Genomic DNA, 25,803 nt, shown 5'->3' on the forward strand with positions numbered 1-25,803 from the left:
CAGACTCTCTCTGCCTCCTGTCAGTCAATTTTCTATCTTTTCTGTAATACCATGGGCTCTTATCTTCTTAGGCACCTTGTCAAAGGCCTTCTAAAAATCCAAAAGAGTAACATCCACTGACTCTCCTTTGTCTGTTCTGGCTGTTATTTCTTCAAAGAATTCCAACAGATTTGTCAGGCAAGATCTCTGCTTAAGAAAACCATGGTGACTTTGGCATATTTTGTGCTTCGAAGTACCCTGAAACCCCATCTTTAATAATAAACTCCAAAATCTTTCCAACCACTGAAGTCAGGTTAAGTGGCCTACAATTTCCTTTCCTCGGCCTCTGTTGTTGCAAGAATGAAATCACCAGAGAAAATTACTGATAGATATGAAGCAGCTTCTTTATTCAACAGGCATCATATGGAGATACTTTTGGTTGAAGGTCTCGCTGGGCTAGCGCGAGGCTCAGTATTTTAGGTGCTAAATATCAAAGGACAATTCCATATTTACAAAGTATGGATAATACTTTCTTTGCAAAAACACACAAACTTCACACTTCCTGATTCACATGCACACCACAGACATCTGGTCTGAGATTCATGGCTTTTAGGAACCCATCATTCAGAGTTGCACTCCAAATTAAATCCACAACTCATATTCAGATGTGAAAACTGGTAGCCAAAGCCATTTGTTAAATATAAATATACTAAACCCAAAATTGTCCTAACACATCCCACCCCCCGTCACTTCTTGGCACAATTGGACAAAATAAATTTGTTCCAAGAAAGGCCAACCTAAAGGAAGATCTACTCAAATAGGACAACAAAAAAATGTCATCTTAGAATGTTCCCCCCCCCCTTTATCTTATGTGTATCTGCATAATCATCCCTAACCACTACCTACAAAATGTTAAGCAGAGAGATTGCTCCAGAAATTTGACCAACAGCCTTCAGAAATGTGGTCCTTTTCATATGCCTGTTGGCTCTTCCCCTGCTGGCCAATTGGCTGCTTAATCACATTCCTTCTCTTCACTTCTTCATTCTCTAGTAGCTAAACCCCTCTGTTTCCAGGGGCACCAGCAAGGTACGTGCACCAGACTCACACACCCTCTCGTCGATTGACTGGAAGGTGTTGGGGTGGTCTCTATTTGAATAACTGTAAGGTCCTCTTCCCAGTGGCATGCCCCTCCGAACTACCCAGTCGATCGTTGGTCCAACTGCTGAAAGGGCCCAGTTTATTTGCATTTGCTCCCCACTCAAGCAGGGACTGACTGCCTTCAGGTGCTGTATGCAATCTTTCTTAGTCTAACATGCTACCAAAGTTGTGGAACCTGCTGGCTCTGCTTTAACTTAAATCCCTCCCCATCTATTTTTCCACATTATCTTTTTTATTCTATGCTATTCAACTAATCATCTACCTTCAGCAACCAGCCTTCATTAAAGAGTACCACCACAATCACATTTTAGTATGCTATTCATGGGTTTCTATCACGCGGTCTGTGTCTTCTGCCTTTACGTTTCCTGTGGGTATGTTTTCATCAGCTGTGGTCAGCTCTGGTGTGGCCGGCTGGTTTTCCTCTCTTATGTTCTCTGTAATTACATGGTTACCAGGTACACTTAATCCCCTGCTCTGTCTGTGGGAGCAACAAGACGAGTAGTACTGTTTAATCTAAGTCCAGTGTTTCCACTGTCCGCCTCACCGAGTTTGCACACAGACACAAGTGTCACTTGTTAATAGTACCATCTTTGGTGTTATCCAACTGGAAGCAAACCCTGTCCTTTCAGGCTGCTCACTCACCATGACTTGGTCACCCGACTGTGGGACAGCATCTCATTTCCCTCTAGCTTTCTCTGATCAGCAATGTGTTATTGCTGTTTTGCTCGGTCCTTCAACATTTTAAATCGGTTACAAAGGTCTTCCACATGCTGTGTTATTCTATCCCTGTAAGCCCTGGGCTCATCACAACCCACAATTACTCTATCAGGAAGTTGCATTGCAGACAAATTAACCCATAGACACCATCCTGGCTCCAGTCTCTGATGATCGGGGCAGCTGCGACTATGCTAGCCAGGTTGTGTATACTATTGGTTGTACAGGTTTGCTGCCCCCAGCTTGTCCATGTTATTTCTCTTTCCCAAATCTACACCGGTCCCTGCTTCCCTTAGGATGTCCATTCCAAGCATTGTACCCTCATTGTTTGGACATAGACAGAAATACGGGAAGCTGCACTCTGCCAATTTCGCGTATTTGCGACTTGCTCTTTACTGCTTTCACAGTTTTCCCTCTTACGCCCGTAATATAAATAGCTTGTCCAATTGTTGGCAAGGATAGGTCAATTATCAATACCAATGCCCCTGTCCACTAACATATCGCATTGCTGGCTCCCTAACAATGGGGTTGTGTACATCTGGGGGTCATCAGCACAGCAGTGCCACCAGCTATTTTTCTGACCTAGAAGCCGTCCTCACCAGCTCTATGATCTGATCAGCAGTCAGACTGGACACACTGGGCACATGGAGTGAGCGACTGCATGTCTACCATGACTTTTGCCTATTTCTTCCCCTCCTTTTTGAACACCTTCTCCATTCCATGCCCTGATAGGCCACAGCTGGTCTGGCAGTCCTTTGCTAGATGCCCAAACTTTCTAAGACATCACAGCAGCTGCATCCACTGCAGCCGCTTTAGGACTTCTCTTGCATTTTCTTTGGTCCATCTCACTGGACCAAAGAAACTATTGTGGAGTAGGTTGACCCCACTGCTATTCCTAAATCAAAAAACTTTCTGATGGGCTGAACTCAGGCCTTCCTTCATCATTTTCAAGAAGACTGGGTCATCCCTCCCTGGATTATCCAACCCTGAATACTCCTCATACACTCAATATTTACATTCTGCATGATCAATCATTCTGCAGGGGCTGGCTCACTCGGATCATCAGGGTTCTCGACTTGACAGTGTCTGACCTCAATAGGTACCATCCTGGCAGATGTATCTGGGTAAAACCTCTCCCTGAAATATCTCCATACTAATTCCCATACTACACAAAATATAAATGATAGGTACCAGTTAAACAGCACATACTTAAATCTGCAGTTATATATTCCGCAATCTGCCACTTTTGAGCACCCAAACTCGTGCATGCTTGCTGTATTCCTCTGCATCACACTCGCAAAATGTTTATGCTAAAATGCAGTTCCCTGAACGGGTATATACTGATGCACTGACTCTGGCACCTTGGACCATCGGTGACCACCCTTCGCAACTGGTGTCTCCATCTCACCAAGCTAACACGCAAAGTTTCCTCTCTTACATAAACACACACGCACAAGCACACACCACTTTAATGTCTACCAGTTCAGCTGTGTTCATGATGCTTTGTGTTTGTGTACCACCAAACAGATCCAAGTGAGAGTGCTAATTTTAAAAAAATACACACCCACTTAGACTGCTAAGATCGCTGGTCACACGATGGGTCACAAAGGTATCACACCACTGCCACCAAATGTTGGTGCATGAATGAAATCACCGGAGAAAATAACGGGTAGATACGAAGCAGCTTTTTTATTCGACAAAACGGGGCACAGCAGGCATCATATGGAGACACCTTCAGTCGAAACTTCTCACTTGTCCAATGTGGGTCTGGGTACTTTCTGTGCTGTTATGAAGGATGAACAGCTCTGATGGGCAGAAGGGTGCAGAGTTGCCCATGTCCCCCCCCCCCCCCCGGGAGAATCACAAACTGTTACTGTTGCTATGCTGCTAATGAGAGAGAGATGGAACAAAAACATGCCAGAACATCTGCTACTGATAAGAGAGGGGAATGAGACTTGTTGATTCATCATATTATGAGACTTCTGAAAGACTTATGGCTTCTGAGAGGGTTATTTATCTTGTACCATTCTGTTCATTAAAATTCCTCAGTGGACAGCCGGAGTGGGCTGGTTTGATGGACACAGCCATTCAAAATTGATTGAGACCCCGTGAGTATGGATAAAAGTGAGGTCTGGGGAGACACCCCTCAGACACACCAGGAGACACACTATTGAGCACTGATTGAGTGTTGGAACCCACGTGAAGGTGTGGGGCATCGGAGACCGAACAAAGGATCGGTCAGTTCAACTCACAGTGTTATAGCAGGGCCGATGGGGGTTTGTGTGTGTGTCCACTCATGCCAGAGTGACGAGTCCTCCACAGAAGAATGGTCTAGCTGAAGGACAGAGGGGTCATACCTGAATGGCCACAACAAAACGACGGATCAAGAACATAAAGGAAGGTTTGCCTGCCTGTAGCTGTTACTGCTTGCTCGCTTTCTCTCTCTCCGACTGCAACACAACAACCAACATCTACCTCTGCACGTATGAACTGAACTGAACTTTATACTCTCATATGACAATTCATTATCCTCTAGACATCGACAGAGCTTGTTTATTATTACATTATTATTCCCACACTTTTAGGTTTATTATTGCTAACGTGTATTATCTATATATTTGTATTATTGATATTGATTTGTGTATTTTACTAATAAACACTTTTGAATATAGTACCACCAGACTCCAACGGATTCTTCTATCTTTGCTGGTTAGACACCCAGTTACGGGGTACGTAACAGTGCTAAACATCAAAAGACAATTCCAAATTTACAAAGTATGTGTCCACCATGCCAGAGTCCATTGAGTTTTGAAAGATCGTTACTAGACAGACAGACATACTTTATTGATTCCGAGGGAAATTGGGTTTCGTTAAAGTTGCACCAAGTATAGTGTAGAAATATAGCAATATAAAACCATAAATAATTAAATAATAAGTTAATCATGCCAAGTGGAAATAAGTCCTGGACCAGCCTATTGGCTCAGGGTGTCTACACTCCAAGGGAGGAGTTGTAAAGTTTGATGGCCACAGGTAGGAATGACTTCCTATGACACTCAGTTTTGCATCTCGGTGGAATGAGTCTCTGGCTGAACGTACTCCTGTGCCTAACCAGTACATTATGGAGTGGATGGGAGACACCGGCCAAGATGGCATGCAACTTGGACAGCATCCTCTTTTCAGACACCACCGTCAGAGAGTCCAGTTCCACCCCCACAACATCACTGGCCTTACGAATGAGTTTGTTCATTCTGTTGGTGTCTGCTACCCTCAGCCTGCTGCCCCAGCACACAACAGTAAACATGATAGCACTGGCCACCATAGCCTCGTAGAACATCCTCAGCATTGTCCGACAAATGTTAAAGGACCTCAGTCTCCTCAGGAAGTAGAGACGGCTCTGACCCTTCTTGTTGACAGCCTCAGTGTTCTTTGACCAGTCCAGTTTATTGTCAATTCATATCCCCAGGTATCTGTAATCCTCCACCATGTCCACACTGACCCCTTGGATGGAAACAGGGGTCACCGGTGCCTTACCCCTCCTCAGGTCCACCACCAGCTCCTTAGTCTTTTTCACATTAAGCTGCAGATGATTCTGCTCGCACCATGTGACAAAGTTTCCCACCATAGCCCTGTACTCCACTTCATCTCCCTTGTTGATGCATCCAACTATGGCAGAGTCATCACAAAACTTCTGAAGGTGGCAAGACTCTGCACAGTAGTTGAAGTCCGAGGTGTAGATGGTGAAGAGAAAGGGAGACAGGACAGTCTCCTGTGGAGCCCCAGTGCTGCTGACCACTCTGTCTGACACACAGTGTTGCAAGCGCACGTACTGTGGTCTGCCAGTCCGGTAATCAATAATCCTTGACACCAGGGAAGCATCCACCTGCATCACTGTCAGCTTCTCACCCAGCAGAGCAGGGCGGATGGTGTTGTACGTACCGGAGAAATCAAAAAACATGACCCTCCCAGTGCTCGCCGGCTTGTCCAGGTGGGTGTAGACATGGTTCAGCAGGTAGACGATGGCATCCTCAACTCCTAGTCGGGGCTGATAGGCGAACTGGTTAGTGTGGTCTAACCATAGGCCAGAGCTGCTCTAGAACAAGTCTCTCCAGGGTCTTCATGATGTGGGAGGTCAATGCCACCGGTCTGTAGTCATTGGAGCCACTGGGCACAGCATCTTCGGTACAAGGACAAGGCAGGACGTTTTCCACGGCACAGGAACCCTCTGGAGACTCAGGCTCAAGTTGAAGACATGGTGAAGTACCCCACTTAGCTGGGGGGCACAGGCTTTGAGCACCCTGGGGCTGACACCATCCGGGCCTGCAGCCTTGCTTGGGTGGAGACGTTTCAGCTGTCTGCTCACCTGTTCAGCTGTGAAGCCCACCATGGTGGTTTCAGCTGGGGGAGCGGTGTAGTCATGAGAGCAGGGTGGGAGGCTGTGAGGAGGGGTAGGAGGGGAGAGTGGAGTTTGTGTTGGTTGGGGGCCGACAACAGATGAATCATGTGGGGGGGTGGGCAGGGGCCACAGTGTCAAATCTGTTGAAGAACAGGTTAAGTTCGTTGGCCCTGTCTACACTGCCTTCAGCTCCTCTGTTGCTAGTTTTCCGGAACCCAGTGATGGTCCTCATCCCACTCCAGTCCTCTCTCATGTTGTTCTGCTGGAGTTTCCACTCAAGCTTCCTCCTATACCTGTCTTTAGCCTCCCTGATCTTGGCTTTCAGGTTCCTCTGTATTGTCCTCAGCTCCTCCCTATTTCCATCTCTAAACGCCCTCTTTTTAGTGTTCAGGATGTCCTTAATGTCCTTTGTTACCCATGGCTTGTTATTTGAATAACAAAGGACAGTTCTTGCTGGAACATTGCAGTCCACACAGAAGATGATGTAACCAGTGATGCACTCAGTGAGCCCATCAATGTCCTCTCCATGTGGCTCACCGCTACCTCTTTCAGGACCCAGGGACGCAATTCATCTGGTCCAGGTGACTTTTGTACCCTTAGGTGTTACGAACCAGCAGCAATAGACCACAGATTCAGCTTTTAATATTAAACGAATATATTTTCAAAACCACCCCAAAAATACAGACATTTGAACAGATTAAACAGATTACAAAGAAAATGGAAACAGTTTACTGCATTTTAGCTCAAAAATCATGGAGGTTTAGAAACCATTCTTCCCATATCTTAGGTGAATCTTCAACCCAGAAGGTTCCTGAAACCACGGGAGCAGGTACAGGTGTCTGTAAGGAAAGGTTCCAAAATCCACGTTAAGTTGACAAAGAGGTTGATCATGGAAAATTCCAGGAGACAAGTGATTGTCACGTTCACACTGGGTCCACACAGGAAGAGCAAGGCAACAATCACAGAAGATTCTAGACGTTGAGTAGACGTCACTTAAAAACTGGAGTCCATGCGGGAGTAACAAAGTAGAGTCTGAGTTCCAAAATCCATGTAAGGATATCCCAAGGTGACAGTCATGGAATATTCTTTAACATGAGTGGTCACCACATAATACACCCGAATCCATTCTTGGATTAACAAAAAGTGGTCGCCACAGAATACTCCAGAAATCCATGTATGGATCATACAAAGTGACAGTCACGTATCCAATATGCACTGTTGCCGCTAATTTTCACAATCCTCTGGACATGGAGAAATATTAGGATCACCCACTGCTGCAGTGGACTCTTTAACTAACTCCATCCAGCTCACTCTCCCACTGGCAGCTCACAGTCCATGCTCTTGCGTAGCTACTGAAATTTCCAGAAAAACTCCCAATTTCAATCGAAGAACCCCTTCCCCATTTCTTATATGACGTCACCCCCCACACACTTAAATGCCGCCTATGTTTAAACAAAACAACAGTAACATGCAACATAAGTCTTTCAGCTTAATCAGCACCTTCTCCCTTATAATAGTAACTGCACTCACTTCTCTTCCCTCACACCCTTCAACATCTGGTACAGTGAAGACTGATACAAAATACTCATCAGTTCATCTGCCATCACCTGGACCCCGTTATTACTTCTCTGGCCTTGTTTTCTAGTGGTCCTGTGTTCACTCTCACTTTTTTTCCCCACATTCTTGAAAAAGCTAACTTGAAAGCACTTTGATATTATTTGCTTGCTTGCTTATGTTACAGCTCAGTTTTCAAAACCATCACCCCCTCAGTACTTATCAAGCTTCAATATATGGTCCTCTGAACCTCCTTATGGAACTGGATCCTCCACTTCCCACATCAGAACACCTCAAAATACATGCATTTTTGGGGCTGGGCAACCTCAGACACAACCTATAAATTCACCGATAACACCACTGTTGTGGCAGGTTCTTAGTTGTAATGAGGTGGTGTACAGAGGTGAGACAGATCGACTGGTGGAGTGGTACCGTAACAACAACTTTGCATTCAGTGTCAATAAGATCTAGGAATTAATTGTGGATTTCAGAAAGGGGAAGTTGGGAGAATACATACCAATCCTCGAAGGGTCAACAGTGGAAAGAATGAGCAGTTTCAAGTTCCTGGGTGTCACTATCTTTGAAGATCTATCCTGGACTGGGATTTTTTGGATCAGGACAAGAAGGGCGGCATGAGAGCTAAATTCTGAAAGAAGGCAGTTTTTAAAAAACTTCTTCGAGTACGAGAAAGGCGAGACTGCACAAGCGCGTGACGTAGACAGGACAGCGTGGAGAGTTTAAAAAGATCACATTATACAGTGGGCAGCGGTCGGAGCAGGCAGCAGAGTGTAGGGCTTTGGCTCAACAGGCTTAGGCGATAACGGGAAGAGGCGAGAACGAGGCATCAACTCTTTTTTTCCCCTTGGTGAATCGGCCCGGACAGACAGAGGAACAGCAGGGCTCACGCAGCTAATGGTTTAAAAAGTTTGTGTGTTTGGTGAGGTAAGTGGGTGAGTAGTCTTATTTTTCCTTGTTTCATTCCTGTAGAATTAGGTAGCATGTCTACAGGGTTAATGCTTTGTTCAGGGTGTCAGATGTGGGAATCCTGGCAGACCTCCCTGATGGCCACATCTGCACCAGGTGCACCGAGATGCAGCTCCTCAGAGACTGTGTTAGGGACCTGGAGCTGCAGCTTGATGACTTATTGCTTATTAGGGAAAGTGAAGAGGTGAGAGACAGGAGTTACAGGGAGGTAGTCATCCCCAGGCTACAGGGGTCAGAAAAATGGGTGACTGTCAGGAGAGGGAAGGGAAATGCCCAGATAGTGGAGAGCACCCCTGTGGCTGCCCCCCTCAGCAACAAGTATATCATTTTGGATACTGCTGAGGGAAGGAGGGAGAAGAGGAATGCGGTAGTCATAGGGGATTCCATAGTCAGGGGAACAGACAGGAGATTCTGTGAGCCTGATAGAGATACCCGCATGGTGTGTTGCCTCCCAGGTGCCAAGGTACGGGATGTCTCGGATCGGGTCCAGAATATTCTGAAGGGAGAGGGTGAGCAGCCAGCTGTCTTGGTACATGTTGGTACCAATGACATAGATAGGAAAAGGGAGGAAGTCCTGAAGAGTGATTTTCGGAAAGAAGCCGAGAAGCAGGATCGCCAGGGTAGTAATTTCAGGATTGCTACCTGTGCCACATGCTAGCGAGGGCAAGAATAGTAGGATCAGGCAGATGAATGTGTGGCTGAGAGACTGGTGCAGGGGGCAGGGCTTCAGATTCTTGGATCATTGGGTTCTCTTCTGGGGGAAGTACAACCTGTTCAAAAAGGACGGGTTACACCTGAACCCGAAGGGGACCAATATCCTAGTGGGAAGGTTTAATAGAGCTGTTAGGGAGGGTTAAAATTAATTTGGCAGGGGGATGGGAACCAGAATGATAAGAGTGGAGAAGGGGGAAAACAGAAATAAATCTAAGATATTGAGCAGTACAGATGTCAGGGAGGACAGGCAGGTGATGGGGCAAATTTGCAGCCATTGGAATGAGTTGCAGTGCAATAAAGTTGCAGAGAAATCAATGCAAAAAGTACCAAATACCAGACTTAAGGTGTTATATTTAAATGCATGCAGCATAAGGAATAAGGTGGATGATCTTGTCGTATAGCTACGGATTGGCAGGTATGACATTGTGGCCATCACTGAGACGCGGCTAAAAGATGTACGTCTCTGGCAGCTGAACGTCCAAGGATACACGGTGTATCGGAAGGATAGGCAGGTAGGTAGAGGGGTGTGGCGTGGCTTTATTGGTATGAAATGATATTAAATCATTAGAAAGAGGTGACATAGGATCAGAAGGTGCAGAATCTTTATGGGTTGAGCTAAGAAATCACAGGGGTAAAAGGACCCTGATGGCAGTTATATACAGGCCTCCTAACAGCTGCAGTGATATGGAATACAAATTACAACAGGAAATAGAAAAGGCTTGCCAGAAGGGCAGTGTTATGATAATTGTGGGGGATTTTAACATGCAAGTGGATTGGGAAAATCAGGTCGGCACTGGATCTCAAGAGAGAGAATTTGTAGAATGTCTACGAGATGGCTTTTTAGAACAGCTTGTTGTTGAGCCCACTAGGGGATCAGCTGTACTGGATTGGGTGTTGTGTAATGAACCAGAGGTGATTAGAGAGATTGAGGTGAAGGAACCCTTAGGAGACAGTGATCATTACATGATTGAGTTCACTGTGAATTTTGAGAAAGGGAAGCCAAAATGCGATGTGTCGGTATTTCAGTGGAGTAAAGGAAATTACAGCGGCATGAGAGAGGAACTGGCCAAAGTTGACTGGGAAGGGACACTAGTAGGACGGACGGCACAGCAGCAGTGGCTGGAGTTTATGCAAGAAGTGAGGAAGGTGCAAGACAAAAGAAGAAATTTTCAAATGGAAAAAGGATGCAACCATGGCTGACAAGAGAAGTCAAAGCCAAAGTAAAAGCAAAGCAGAGGGCATACAATGAAGCAAAAATTAGTGGAAAGTCAGAGGATTGGGAAGTTTTTAAAAGCTTACAAAAGGAAACTAAGAAGGTCATTAAGAGGGAAAAGATGAATGAACTATGAAAGGAAGCTAACATCATTTTCAAGTATATAAAGAGTAAAAGACAGGTGAAGAGTAGATATAGGACCAACAGAAAATGATGCTAGAGAAATTGTTTTTTTTTTATTAGTTTTTTTATACATTTTACGGATTAAAAAACCCCAAATCACAATGAGGAATATTAATACAGTGCAAAATTAAGCATACAGTGACAATATGATACAGAGAAAGAAAAATTTAAAAAAAGCACCTAAATTTAAGACAAGTAAACTTAGTATCCTCCCCAAGCCCACAACACAAAAAAAAACTCCAAACCAACCACAACACAATATAGAGAATATAAATCAGGACAATCAAACTCCCAGACTGTGAATACACTTAGCAACAGAGGATAGTAATGCCTACTACCAGAAAAAAAACAAGGAGCTGAAAGCAAGGGACCAAAAAGAAAAAAAACCCTAGTCAAGAGGAAGGTTATGAAAGTACTCGATAAAAGGTCCCCAGATCTTATGGAACTTTAGGTCCGAATTAAGAACTGAATAATGAATTTTTTCGAGGTCCAAGCAGGCCATAATGTCGTTAAGCCATTGAGCATGAGTGGGCGGGGCGACATCTCTCCATCTAAGGAGGATCAAGCGTCTAGCCAGGAGATGCTAGAGAAATTGTAATGGGAGATAAGGAGATGGCGGAGGAACTGAACGAGTATTTTGCATCAGTCTTCACTAAGGAAGACATCAGCAGTATATCAAACACTCAAGGGAGTCAGGGAAGAGAAATATGCGCAGTCACAATTAAGACAGAGAAAGTACTCAGGAAGCTGAATAGTCTAAGGGTAGATAAATCTCCTGGACCAGATAGAATGCACCCTCGTGTTCTGAAGGAAGTAGCAGTGGAGATTGCGGAGGCATTAGCAATGTTCTTTCAAAAGTCAATAGATTCTGGCATGGTTCCATAGGACTGGAAGATTGCAAATGTCACTCTGCTATTTAAGAAGGGGGTAAGGAAGCAAAAAGGAAATTATAGACCTGTCAGCTTGACATCGGTGGTTGGGAAGTTGTTGGAGTCGATTGTCAAGGATGAGGTTACGGAGTACCTGGAGGCATATGACAAGATAGGCAGAACTCAGAATGGTTTACTTAAAGGAAAATCCTGCCTGACAAACCTATTGCAACTCTGAGGAAATTACAAGTAGGCTAGACAAGGGAGATGCAGTGGATGTTGTGTATTTGGAGTTTCAGAAGGCCTTTGACAAGGTGCCGCATAAGGCTGCTAAACAAGATAAGAGCCCATGGAATTATGGGTAAGTTACATATGTGGATAGAGCATTGGCTGTTTGGCAGTAAACAGAGAATGGGAATAAAGGGATCCTGTTCTGGTTGGCTGCCGGTTACCAGTGGTGTTCCACAGGGGCCCATGTTGGGGACGCTTCTTTTTACATTATATATCAACGACTTGGATTATGGAATAGATGGCTTTGTGACTAAGTTTGCTGATGATACAAAGAAAGGTAGAGGGGCCAGTAGTGCTGAGGAAACAGAAAGACTTGGATAGATTGGGAGAATGGGCAAAGAAGAGGCAAATGAATTACAATGTTGGAAAGTGTCCTGTCATGCACTTTGGTAGAAGAAATAAACGGGCAAACTATTATTTAAATGGGGAGAGAATTCAAAGTTCTGAGATGCAACGGGACTTGGGAGTCCTCGTGCAGGATACCCTTAAGGTTAAACTACAGGTTGAGTCGGTGGTGAAGAAGACGAATGTAATGTTGGCATTCATTTCTAGAGGAATAGAGTATAGGAGCAGGGATGTAATGTTGAGGGTGTATAAGGCACAGGTAAGGCCTCACTTGAAGTACTGTGTGCAGTTTTGGGCTCCTTATTCAAGAAAAGATGTGCTGACATTGGAGAGGGTTTTGAGAAGATTCACTAGAATAGTGGTCACCAACTTTTTTAAGCCCACGATCCCCTACCTTGGCCTTAGTAAAAGGCAAGATCGACCCCAGATCAACTAGTTACATGCATGCGTACCAGGACAGAAAGGACCGGAAGTAAAACCCTACAACCCGGAAGTAGAAATAATGTATAAACACCAGGGGTACCCACCCTTTTTTAGTACCATGGACCAGTTTAATATTGACAATATTCTTGTAGACCAGCTGACCAGTGGGTGGGGGCTGTTAAACACAACGGGAATACAATGATACTTGAAACAGGTTCCTTATGCCCAGCCTATTCCGCAATTTAGTTTTCGCGGCTCTTGGCACTTAGCTTCTGTCCCGTGCTGCTCATGCTTCCAAGTTCCTACCTGATAGCTTCATATTTCCCCTTACTCCAATTAAAAGTTCCTTAACTTGTCTGTTCCTATCCCTCTCCAAAGTTATGGTAAAGGAGATAGAATTGTGATCACTATCTCCAAAATTTTCTCCCACTGAGAGCCCTGACACCTGACCAGGTTCATTTTCCCAATACCAAATCAAGTACAGCCTCTCCTCTTGTCTATATATTGTGTCAGGAACCCTTTTCCTGAACACATCTAACAAACTCTACCCCATCTAAACCCCTCACTCTCCGGAGATGCCAATCAATATTTGGGAAATTAAAATCTCCCATCACAACAACCTTGTTATTATTACTCCTTTCCAGAATCTGTCTCCTCATCTGCTCCTCGATGTCCCTTTTACTATTGGGTGGTCTATAAAAAATACCCAGTACAGTTATTGACCCCTTCAGGAGCAATATACTAAAAGTTTTAAAGAGTAAAAGGGAGGTGAGAGTTGATATTGGACCACTGAAAAATGTTGCTGGAGAGGTAGTAATGGGAGAGTAAGAAATGGCAGATGGGAACAACTGCAGACAGACAGAGAGGTGTAAAATGAGGGTAGAAGCAAAAAGTAGTAAGATGAAAAGTAAAAATGGCAGGCAGGCAAATCCAGGGCAAAAATCAAAAAGGGCCACTTTTCAACTTAACTGTATAAGGGCTAAGAGTGTTGTAAATACAAGCCTGAAGGCTTTGTGTGTCAATGCAAGGAGCATTCGTAACAAGGTGGATGAATTGAATGTGCAAATAGTTATTAAGTAATATGATATAGTTGGGATCACAGAGACATGGCTCTAGGGTGACCAAAGATGGGAACTCAACATCCAGGGATATTCAATATTCAGGAGAGATAGACAGGAAAGAAAAGGAGGTGGCGTAGCATTGTTGGTTAGAGAGGAGATTAACACAATAGAAAGGAAGGACGTTAGCATGAATCAATATGGGTAGAGCTGCATAACATTAAGGGGCAGAAAACGCTGGTGGGAGTTGTGTATAGGCCACATAACTGTAGTAGTGAGGTTGGGGATGGCATTAAACAGGCAATTAGAAATGCGTGCAATAAAGGAGCAGTGGTTATAATGGGTGACTTCAATCTACATATAGATTGGGTGAACCAAATTGGTAAGGGTACTGAGGAAGAGGATTTCTTGGAATGTATGCGGGATGGTTTCCTGAGCCAACATGTCGAGGAACCAACTAGAGAGCAGCCCATTCTAGACTGGGTACTGAGCAATGAGGAAGGGTTAGTTGGCAATCCTGTCGTGCCAGACCCCTTGGGTAAGAGTGACCATAATATGGTAAAATTCTTCATTAAGATGGAGAGTGACATAGTTAATTCAGAAACAAAGGTTCTGAACTTAAAGAAGGGTAACTTTGAAGGTATGAGATGTGAATTAGCTAAAATGACTGGGAAATGATGGTGGATATGCAATGGCAAGCACTTAAAGATCGCATGGATGAACTACAACAATTGTTCATGCCAGTTTGGCAAACGAATAAACCAGGGAAGGTAGTGCACCCGTGGCTGACAAGGGAAATTAGGGAGAGTGTCAAGTCCAAAGAAGAAACATACAAATTAGCCAGAAAAAGCGGCACACCTCAGGACTGGGAGAAATTCGGAGTCCAGCAGAGGAGGACAAAGGGATTAATTTAGGAAAGGGGAAAAAGGATTATGAGAGAAAGCTGGCAGGGAACATAAAAACTGACTGTAAAAGCTTTTATAGAGATGTGAAAAGAAAAAAGATTGGTTAAGACAAATGTAGGTCCTGTGGCGACCCATTTCCTGGCACATCCGAACCGGCTCACAATTAGATAGCCTACGGGGGTTTGCGAGCACAGAGCTTTGGAGCCTCTGCGCCACGGGGGGCAGGTTGAGGGAGGCTTAAAAGTGAGGCTGAGTTTTTCGAATAAAGTTTTTTCCTTCGACTGCAGTTACCGACTCTGTGTCGTAATTTTAGCGCTGCGTGTAGCATACCGCTACAATTGGTGACCCCGACGGTCCAAACGATTTTTGGACCAGAAATGACCGACGCCGCCTCTGTTCATGCGGTTTCGTTGAAACTGCCGGGTTTCTGGACACAGCACCCGGACCTATGGTTCCAGCAAGCCGAAGCCCAATTCCACGTTCGCCAGATCACCTCAGAAGACACCCGCTACTACTACGTGGTGAGCTCCCTCGACCAGGACACAGCGGCCCAGGTCGCGGAGTTCGTACAGTCGCCCCCGGCAGACGGCAAGTACATGGAATTCAAAGCCCTGCTCCTCAGGACTTTCGGACTCTCACGGCGCGAGCGGGCTGCCCGCTTACTGCACCTGGATGGCTTGGGCAACAGACCTCCATCGGCTTTAATGAATGAGATGTTGTCTCTAGCCGACGGACACACACCCTGCCTCATGTTTGAGCAGGCATTCCTGGAGCAGCTGCCCGAGGACATACGCCTGCTGCTGTCCGACGCGGATTTCAGTGACCCCCGGAAGGTGGCAGCCTGGGCGGGCTTGCTGTGGAACACCAAAAAGGTGAGCGGGGCGTCCATCGCACAGATCACCCAGCCCCGCTCCCAGCAGCAAACCAGTCCAGGCCCGGCCGCAGAGCCCGCCAACCCCCGGCCCAAGGAACACTGGTGCTTCTACCACCAGTGGTGGGGCGCAGAAGCCCGCCATTGTCGCCCGCCCTGCAAGTTCCCGGGCGGCTGGCCATCGGGATAGCCTCCTGTATGTGTGGGATAGAAGGTCGGGACGCCGGTTTTTGGTCGATACTGGTGCCGAGATCAGCGTTTTACCTCCGACGAGTTACGACACCCGCAGCAGGGCACCAGGTCCCCCCCTGAGGGCCGTGAACGGCAGCACAGTAAGGACCTATGGCACCCGTCAGGTGCAGCTACAGTTCGGCTCCAGCCAGTTCACGTGGGACTTTACACTGGCCGCCGTAGCCCAACCGCTTCTGGGTGCGGATTTTTTGCGGGCTCACAGTCTACTGGTCGACCTGCCCAGGAAGAGACTGGTACACGCCGAGACCTTTCAGACATTCTCCCTGGGTGCAGCCCAGTTGCCAGCCCCTCACCTCAGCTCCATCACGCTGTCCGACAACGACTTCACCAGGGTCCTGGCGGATTTCCCATCGGTTCTGGCACCGCAGTTCACAGCGGCCATGCCCCGACCCAGGGACCACCCCTCCACGCCTGCGCTCGGCGGCTTCCCCCGGACAAGCTCCGACTGGCGAAGGAGGAGTTCCAGAGGATGGAGGAATTGGGGATCATCCGGCGGTCCGACAGCCCACGGGCCTCCCCCCTGCACATGGTGCCCAAAGCGACGGGAGGCTGGAGACTGTGCGGCGACTACCGCAGGCTGAACGAGGCACAACACCAGACCGCTACCCTGTGCCGCACATTCAGGACTTTGCAGCAAACCTGCACGGCGCACGGATCTTCTCCAAGGTAAACCTCGTCCGAGGGTTCCATCAAATCCCGATGCATCCTGACGACGTCCCCAAAACGGCTCTTATCACCCAGTTTGGCCTTTTCGAGTTCCTCCGCATGCCATTCAGCCTGAAGAATGCCGCACAGACGTTCCAGCAGTTAATGGACGCGGTGGGACGGGACCTGGACTTCGCGTTCATCTATTTGGACGACATCCTCATAGCCAGCAGCAGTCGTCAGGAGCATCTGTCCCACCTCCGTCAACTCTGCGCCCGACTGAGTGAGTACGGTCTTACAATCAACCCCGCCAAATGCCAGTTCGGACTCAATACCATTGACTTCCTAGGTCACAGGATTACTAAAGACGGGGCAACCCCTCTGCCCGCTAAGGTAGATGCGGTCCGCCACTTCCCCCGACCCACCACCATCAAAGGCCTTCAGGAATTCGTAGGTATGGTCAATTTCTACCACCGCTTCCTCCCTTCAACTACCCGGATCATGCGCCCCCTGTTCGCCCTGATGTCGGGTCCGAGCAAGGACATTACCTGGGACTAGGAGTCCGCCGCCGCTTTCGTTCAAACGAAGGAAGCTTTGGCGAACGCCGCAATGCTAGTACATCCCAGAATGGACGCCCCTACCGCCCTCACAGTGGACGCATCTAACACGGCAGTCGGTGGGGTGCTGGAGCAACTCATCGCAGGTCGCTGGCAACCCCTGGCGTTTTTCAGCAAACACCTGCGGCCACCCGAGCTCAAGTACAGTGCTTTCGACTGGGAACTGTTGGCGCTCTACCTGGCAATCCGGCATTTCAGGTACTTCCTAGAAGGTCGGCCCTTCACCGCGTTCACAGACCACAAACCGCTTACCTTTGCGTTTACGAAAGCATCCGACCCCTGGTCGTCCCGCCAGCAACGCCACCTGTCCTACATCTGAATACACGACAGATGCCCGGCACGTCTCGGGTAAGGACAATGTTGTGGCGGATGCGCTCTCTCGCCCTACCGTTCATGCCCTTTCGCAAGGGGTAGACTTTGAGGCACTGGCAGAGGTGCAGCAGGCGGATGAGGAGATTCTGAGTTACAGAACCGCAGCTCCGGTTTGCAGCTCCAGGTTCTCCCCGTAGGCCCGGGTGAGAGGACCCTACTCTGTGACGTCGCTACCGGCCAGCCCCGTCCCGTCGTCCCGACAGCCTGGCGGCGCCGTGTTTTCGACTCCATTCATAACTTGGCGCATCCCTCCATCCGGACAACTGTCCAGATGGTTTCCAGCAGGTTCGTTTGGCACGGACTCCACAAACAGGTCAGTGAATGGGCCAAAACGTGCATGCACTGCCAGACGGCCAAGGTGCAGCAGCACACCAAAGCCCCACCGCAGCAGTTCCATCCCCCCCACCGGCGTTTCGACCACATTCATGTGGACATCGTGGGCCCCCTGCCAGTGTCGCGCGGAGCGCGGCACCTCCTGACTATCGTGGACCGGTTCACAAGATGGCCAGAGGCGGTCCCGCTCACCAACACCACCTCCGAATCTTGCGCCCAAGCCCTGATCACCACCTGGATATCTCGCTTTGGTGTACCGGCCCACATTACCTCCGACAGAGGCGCCCAGTTCACCTCCAGCCTGTGGTCAGCTATGGCTAGCCTTTTGGGGACTCAGCTGCACCACACAACTGCCTACCAACCACAGTCGAACGGGCCAGTGGAGCGTTTCCACCGTCACCTGAAGTTGGCCCTCATGGCCCACCTGCGAGGAGCCAACTGGGCGGACGAGCTTCCCTGGGTCCTACTCGGCATCCGCACAGCACCCAAGGACGACCTGCACGCCTCGTCGGCCAAGTTGGTATACGGCGCGCCCCAGGTCGTCCCCGGGGAGTTCCTACCAGCCCCACGGGGGCAAGAGGAAGATCCCGCAGCAGCCCACGTAGACCGAGTTTCCGGCACCTCGGCGCAGAGGCTGACCTCCCAAGCAGGTTCTGGCCCAGACTGTGGACATTGGGGGGTGTATCGCCGGTTCTGGGGGGGGGGGGGGGGGGGTTATGTGGCGACCCATTTCCTGGCACATCCGAACCGACTCACAATTAGATAGCCTACTGGGGTTTGCGAGCACAGAGCTTTGGAGCCTCTGCGCCATGGGGGGCAGGTTGAGGGAGGCTTAAAAGTGAGGCTGGAGATTTCGAATAAAGTTTTTTCCTTCGACTGCAGTTACCAACTCCGTGTCGTAATTTTAGCGCTGCGTGTAGCACACCGCTACACTACTACCATTATCTGAATTATATGCTTTTCTAAAGAGCTCTATCAAGCATGTATTTGCCTTGGTTATATTTTTAAGTGTCTTATTAACATATTGTCACATCTGTAAATACTGATAAAAATCTTGTTTTTCTAATAAGTGTTTCTCTTTAAGCATTTCAAAACTGAACAGTTTTCCTTCTTTCATTACGTTGCAAAGAACTGTTATTCCTTTAGCTGTCCAGTCCGTAAATCTAGCATCCAATTTATTTGGTGTAAAATCAGAGTCATATGCACACCATTTAAGAATTGCAATATCTCCCTCTAGATTATATTCTTTTATAGTAGTTTTCCATATTTTAAGAGTCAATTTCACCCATGGGTTATCAATAGTATTTATGTACCTTTGCAGGTTGCTATCAGCCAAAATTGCTTGTATGGGGATGGGAAGTACCCACTCCTCAATGTTTTTCCATTGAGCGTCATATGATGGGTTGCACCAACATATCACAGCTCTCAACTGTGCTGCAAAATAATAATCTCTAAGAGAAGGCAAGCCCCATCCCCCCCTCTTCCTTTACTAATTGCAAAGTTTTGAGACTAACTCTAGGTCTTTTACCCTGCCAAATATACCTTGATAACATCTTGTTCCATTCATTGAAATGATTTTGATTAATCTCTATTGGTAGGGTCTGAAAGAGATATAACAGTCTGGGCAGTATATTCGCTTTAATAGACTCAATCCTTGAACTACGACTGAAAAAAGGAATCAGGCTCCATCTTGCCACATCTTCCTTAATTTTTTTTATATAAAGGCTGATAATTACATTCTGATAATTTTGCCAAATCTTTTGGCATAATGATGCCCAAATATTTGAAAGACTCTGTGTGCCATGCCCAGGGATATCTACTTTCAATTTCTCTTGGTGGGCTATAGTAACATGAAAGTAATTAGGTTTTATCTTTGTTGATCTTGTATCCCGATAATTGACCATGTTGTTCAAAGGATTGCATCAATTTAGGTAAAGAGTATGTTGGTTGTTCTAGATAGATCAAAATGTCATCCGCATAAACAAGCCAATTTATGCTCTGTCCCTTTAATAGTAATTCCCCTGATATCTTCATTTTGTCCGATGTTTTGAGCTAATGGTTCCAGATATAACGCGAAGAATAGTGGTGACCATGCACAACCCTGTCTCGTGCCCCTTTCTAGGGTAAGACAATTTGATAAATATCCATCGATTTTAATCCTAGCAGTAGGATTGTCATATAGTGTCTGTATAGTTTTAATCAATGTGTCTTGGAAACCAAATCTATGTAAAACTCTGTAAAGAAAATTCCAATCAACCGAATCAAATGCTTTTTCAGCGTCCACACTTATCACTATTGCTTCGATTTTATTTTTTTGTATATGATCCATAATGTGAAGTGTCCTTCGTATATTGTCAAGTCTGGCGTTGTCGTATAAAACCTGTCTCATCATTACGTATCAGTATGGGTAGAAACTTCTCTAATCGTTTGGCCATGATGGAGGTAAATAACCTATAATCTACATTAAGAACGGATATTTGTCTAAATGACCCGCATTCCATTTTATCCTTGCCTTCTTTTGGTACAGCTGAGATTATCGCTTCCTTCCAACTGGGTAGCATTTGTTCCTTTTTTCGAGCCCAGTTCAGTGTGGGCAGTAAAACAGGAATTAACTCATTTTTAAATTCTTTGTACCACTCTGCCATATACCCATCTGATCCTGGTGACTTGCTTAATTTAAGCCTACTAATTGCAGCTTTTAATTCAACTTCAGTTACGTCAGCAGTCATCCTTCTATTTTGTTCTTCGCTTAAAGTGGGTAACTCTGGAGAATTCAAGGTGGTGACAATTTGGGTTATGTTTCCCCCTGGAACTTTGGAATATAGCATTTTGTAAAACACTTCAAAAGCTTCTTGAATTTCACTTAGCTTATTTCTTATCATTTTCGTTCTTGGGTCCCTAATTCTATGAATTGTATTTTCTGCTATTTTTTTTCAGTTTCCACACCAGTATTTTCATAGATTTCGATCCACTTTCATAATGTCTCTGTTTCAGAAACATTAAGTTTTTCCTGATTTCTTGTGTAGCCAAATTATTTATTTCATTCCTAATTCTTTTAATTTCCCCTAATGTATCCTGTGTCAAATTCAATTTCTGTTTTTTCTCTAGTGAGGACTGTCTTTGGGAAACTCCTGGTCTCTTCCTGATATGTTTCTCTCGGCCTCCTCCCATCTCCTGCCTTCTCGTTTCTCGCACTATTTCCCAAGCCAAGCGAGACAATTCCTCAGCCAGGCTTTCCTTCGTTTTGGTCATGCTGATGGGCAAACCTCTGGCCTTCATGTCTGTAGTCACCTCTTCTACTGTCTGGTACAACCACGTCTCGTTGTCATAAAACACTCGAAGTTTAGCAGGGTACAGAGTTTGAAATCTAATTTTATTTTGCTTTAATACTCGCTTTACTTCGGAGTATTCTTTGCATTTCTGGAGGACCGAGGGGGGTAATCTTGGTCGAAATATATTAATTTATCCTCTAAAAACACTCTCTTCTTACCCCAGGCCCTACGTAGAATCTCCGCCTTGATGCTGTATTGAAGGAATTTTATTATTATTGAGTGTGGCTTTCTATCCTGGGTAGGTTTTGGGACTAACGCGCAGTAGGCTCTTTCAAATTCCAGCTTCATAGCCGGGGGAAGATCCAGCGTGTCTTGTAGTAACTTTCCGACAAACTCCGTCATAGACGAGCCCTCTGCTCCTTCGGGAATGTTGTAGATTCTGATATTTTTCCACTGTGATCTTCCCTCCAGGTCAAGCAGTTTACCTTCTTGGTGATGTATTATTTTTATTGTCTTGCTCAGTATCCGTTCCAATTTGAACTCGATCTTCCACCTTCTCAATGCAAGTCTCTGCCACTTCTATTTTTTTGATTAACGCTGGCGAGCTCTTCTTATCACGGAGCTGCTGCTCTATTTCTTTCCGGAACTCCCTTATCTCTTTCAGGATTTCGAAGATATTCACCGCTTCGTCTGAACAAGGCCCAGCAGCCACCTCGCTAGCACGCGGTCGGGTCGGAGAGCCGCTCACTGCACTCCTCTCGGACTCAGGCTCCACAGTGTCACTTTTTTTATTTCAATTTCTTCTCCCCATTCTTGCCCCTCTTTTCAGTTCAAATATTTTTCGAAAAATATTATATTTGACAGGTTAATGGGGCTTAATACACGTTTTTCCAGAGGAGCAAGTGACTTAAGCTGCCATTCTTGACGAAGACGTCACCGAAAATAAAAAAACTATTGCATTTCCTTTATCTACCCCGCTTGTAGTTTCCTCAAAAAGTTACAGTCGGTTAGGTAGGCAGGATTTTCCTTTCAGGAAACCATGCTGGCTTTGGCCTACCTTGTCACGTGCCTCCAGGTATTCCATAATCTCATCCCCAACAATCAATTCCAACAACTTCCCAACCATTGATGTCAGGCTAACAGGTCTATAGTTTCCTTTCTGTAGCCTCCCACCCTTCTTAAACAGCAGAGTAACATTTGCAATTTTCCAGTCATCTGGTAGAATGCCTGAACCTATCCATTCTTGAAAGATCATTGTTAATGCCTCTGCAATCTCACCAGCTACTTCCTACATATCCCCAGGGTGCATACTGTCAGGTCCAGCAGATTTATCCACCCTCAGACATTAAGCTTCCTGAGCAACTTTCCAGTTGTATTTTTCACTGCAAATATTTCCCTTCCCTGTCATTCTTGAATGTCAGGTATACCGCAGATGTCTTGCACTGTGCACACTGATACAAAATACGCATTCAGTTCCTCTGCCATCTGTGTCTCTCATTACAATATCTCCAGCATCATTTTCTATTGGAACTATATCTACCCACAACTCTCATTTACCCTTTATATACTTAAAAAAAAGCTTTTAGTATCCAATATGTCTCCATCTCTATGAAGTTTTTCCTTTGATTTCTGCTTCCCTCCAAAACATTTTTCTCTTTCCATCTCTTCTTATGATGTGATCTATACAAAGCTTCCCGTGATGGCTTTATTAATATTTAATCATGCAAGTTTTATATGAACATTCAGCTGGGGGAGCAAACTGACTCTTCATCCATGAAAAGAGTTGTGTTTTTTTAAAAAAATTATCGAATACAGACATAGTATATTTCCAGGAAGAACAGTTCTCCACTGAATGAGCATTAGCAAACCCAAAGGGCACCAAATACTACCCATGGCACTCATCCAGCAACAAGGGAGAAGAATGTGATTAATATTGCGTCCATTTAGAGGTCACTCTTATCCTTGGGTAAATTATTAAAGTTATCTTCTCCTCTGCCGCTGGTTAAGGCGGCGTATGGAGTGTCGGCCTCCACTGGTTGGGGATTGAATTCAAGAACCATGAGGTATTGCTGCAGGTCTATATATCTCTGATGAAACCACAGTTAAAGTATTGTGTTCAGCTCTGGTTGCCTATTTATATGAAGAATGTAAAAGCTTTAGAGAGGGTGCAGAGGAGCTTTACCAGGATGCTGCCTGGATTAGAGAACATGTTTTATGAGGACAGGTTGAGCAAACTAGGGCTTTTCTCTTTGCAGTGAACGAAGATGAGAGGTGACTTTATAAAGGTATACAACATGGTATTAAGCATATATAGAGTGGACAGCCAAAGACTTATTTCTCCAGGGTGGAAAAGGCTAATATGAGGAGGGCATAACTAAGGTGTTTGGAGGGAAGTACAGAGGTAGGCTTCTATCCTCCTCCCCACAGAGTGGTAGGTACATGGCACACAGTGCCAGTGGCGATGTTGGAGGCAGATATATCAGAGACATTGCACAGACTCTTAGGTAGGTACAAGAGGACCAGAGTATAAAAGCAAGGATGTAATGCTGAGGCTATATAAGGGATTGGTCACATCACACTTGGAATATCATGAGCAGTTTTGGTCCCTTTAACTAAAATAAAAATGCCTGCTGGCATTGAAGAGAGTCCAGAGGAGATTCATGTGAATTATCCCAGAACTGAAAGTATTAACGTACGAGGAGCTGTAATGGTTCTAGACCTGTACTCACATAAGTTTAGAAGAATGGGGGGGTTGGGGGGGGAGGGGAGGGAAATCTCATTGACACCAACCGAATATTGAAAGGTATAGATAGCGTGGACAGGGAGAGGATGTTTCCTGTAGTAAGAGTCTAGGACCAGAGGGCACAGCCTGTAACCTTTGATGCAACTTCTGCTTTAAATGTACCAAATGACTTGGCCTCCACAGCTGTACGTGGCAATGAATTCCACAGATTCAGCATCCTCTGGCTAAATAAATTCCTCTTCATATCTGTACTAAAGTGGAAGCTGATAGGTTCTTGTGTAGTCAGGGCATCAAAATTTACAGGGAGAAGGCAGGAGAATGAAGTTAAGAGATAGAGTGGTGGAGCAGACTCGATGAGCAAAATGGCCTAATTCTACTCCTAGGTCTTACGGTCTTATAAAAAAGAGAAATGAAGGGCTAATAAGGAGGACAGGGTTAAACTTGGAGTAGGTTAAAAGTTCAGCACAACCTTATGACCTATTCTGCCTATGATTCATAAATTGTCATATTATAAATTCTATTGCAACAAACTTAAATCTGATCTGTTCTCAAAGCTTTAAGAAATATGCTCAGATCATGGTTTGCAGTTGAAAAAGTTTCAGATGTGACCTAACAGCAAATTTAAGTATGTTCAGTATCTGCTAGCCATGACATTAATTGAAGCATACTGCACCACACACCAAAGCAATAACCTGCATTCTTTATTTACATGCTTCAGCAGAAAAGCAAAGAAAAGGTGAGCTTACCTTCTATAAAGGGAGAACGAAGAAGAAACAAGGAAAATGGTAAAAATAAGATATTTGTAATGATCAAAGAAAAAGAATGTAAAAGAAAATGTATGAAACATGCAACTTTTGACCACAAAAATGGAGATAGAATTACACAGACCTTGATGTAAACTAATTTTGTTCAGTAACACTTGTAACAAATACAAAAATGTAACAAGTAAAGCAGAATGTTTGTATAATTTTAAATTCATTAGTTATGGTTCAGTTGAGCAACATATACCAGAAGGAAAAATATATACTATCCGTCTGAGAGAGGTATTTCTTCTTTTATGGACATGCTCACAATATTGTGATGACGTGGTAATATGTTATATTTTGCTACAGTATTAGGTGAATAAATAAGTTTCAAAACTACTTTTTGTTTGTGGTCCAATTAAATAATAAAAACTAAATAACTGGCACTTAAATATTTTAAATGAAAGAGAATAAATGAAAAATTATATTACAGATCTACATTATAAACACTCCATGGTAGGTGCACACATATTACTATAACCAGAAATTAATTAACCTATTAAGAACATGATGCAAATTAACATTGTACGGTACTTTAATAGAAAAATAAATAAAAATCTTCACTTTTTAAAATAAAGCTTTCTGCTATATCTCTTCAAGATTTTCAAACTTACCTTACTGGCCCAAGCATCTTCATCCCAAGATGTTAGCTGCAACACACGAATTATCTCATTGATTTCAGTACTCATTTTCTCCACAGTGAAGTTACGGTTCTTTAAAGCTTCTTCCACTCCTTGACTTTTAAATTGTTTTGTGGTCACAAAAATCTTTATAGCTGCAAAAAATATATTTAAACAATATTTATTGCAATTCAACAATAACTACAGCCATAAACACACCTACATATCATCTGTATTGCAGAAAAATAAACTTCGATGGCACCTCAAACTATTATTTTCAATAACTGGAACTCAACACTGCTATATCTCAAGGAATCATTAAAGTAATATAGATTTGATTTAAGGCAAAAAAAAAATCAACTAAATTCTGAAACCAAAAGTCAACAAAGCCATATGGCCTTAGAGAGATAGATTTGGAATTTTAAGGCTACACTGGAGGGATGGAAAGCATGAAAAAACTATATCAAGGTTGAATACATTTTCAAAACCTAT

The 25,803-nt window shown here is 45.0% G+C and overlaps 1 protein-coding gene across 1 annotated transcript in view; it reads right to left on the reverse strand.

Moving 5' to 3' along the window:
- The window catches only part of LOC132379181 (vinculin), a 293,243-nt gene that overhangs the window by 147,944 nt on the left and 119,496 nt on the right, over positions 1-25,803 (reverse strand). Inside the window, exon 6 of the mRNA XM_059946852.1 lies at positions 25,306-25,466. Within this exon, the coding sequence (XP_059802835.1) occupies positions 25,306-25,466 (161 nt within the window). The remainder of the gene's footprint in view (positions 1-25,305; positions 25,467-25,803) is intronic.

This window comes from Hypanus sabinus, chromosome 21 (assembly GCF_030144855.1).
Source record: "Hypanus sabinus isolate sHypSab1 chromosome 21, sHypSab1.hap1, whole genome shotgun sequence".
NCBI classification, from domain to species: domain Eukaryota; kingdom Metazoa; phylum Chordata; class Chondrichthyes; order Myliobatiformes; family Dasyatidae; genus Hypanus; species Hypanus sabinus.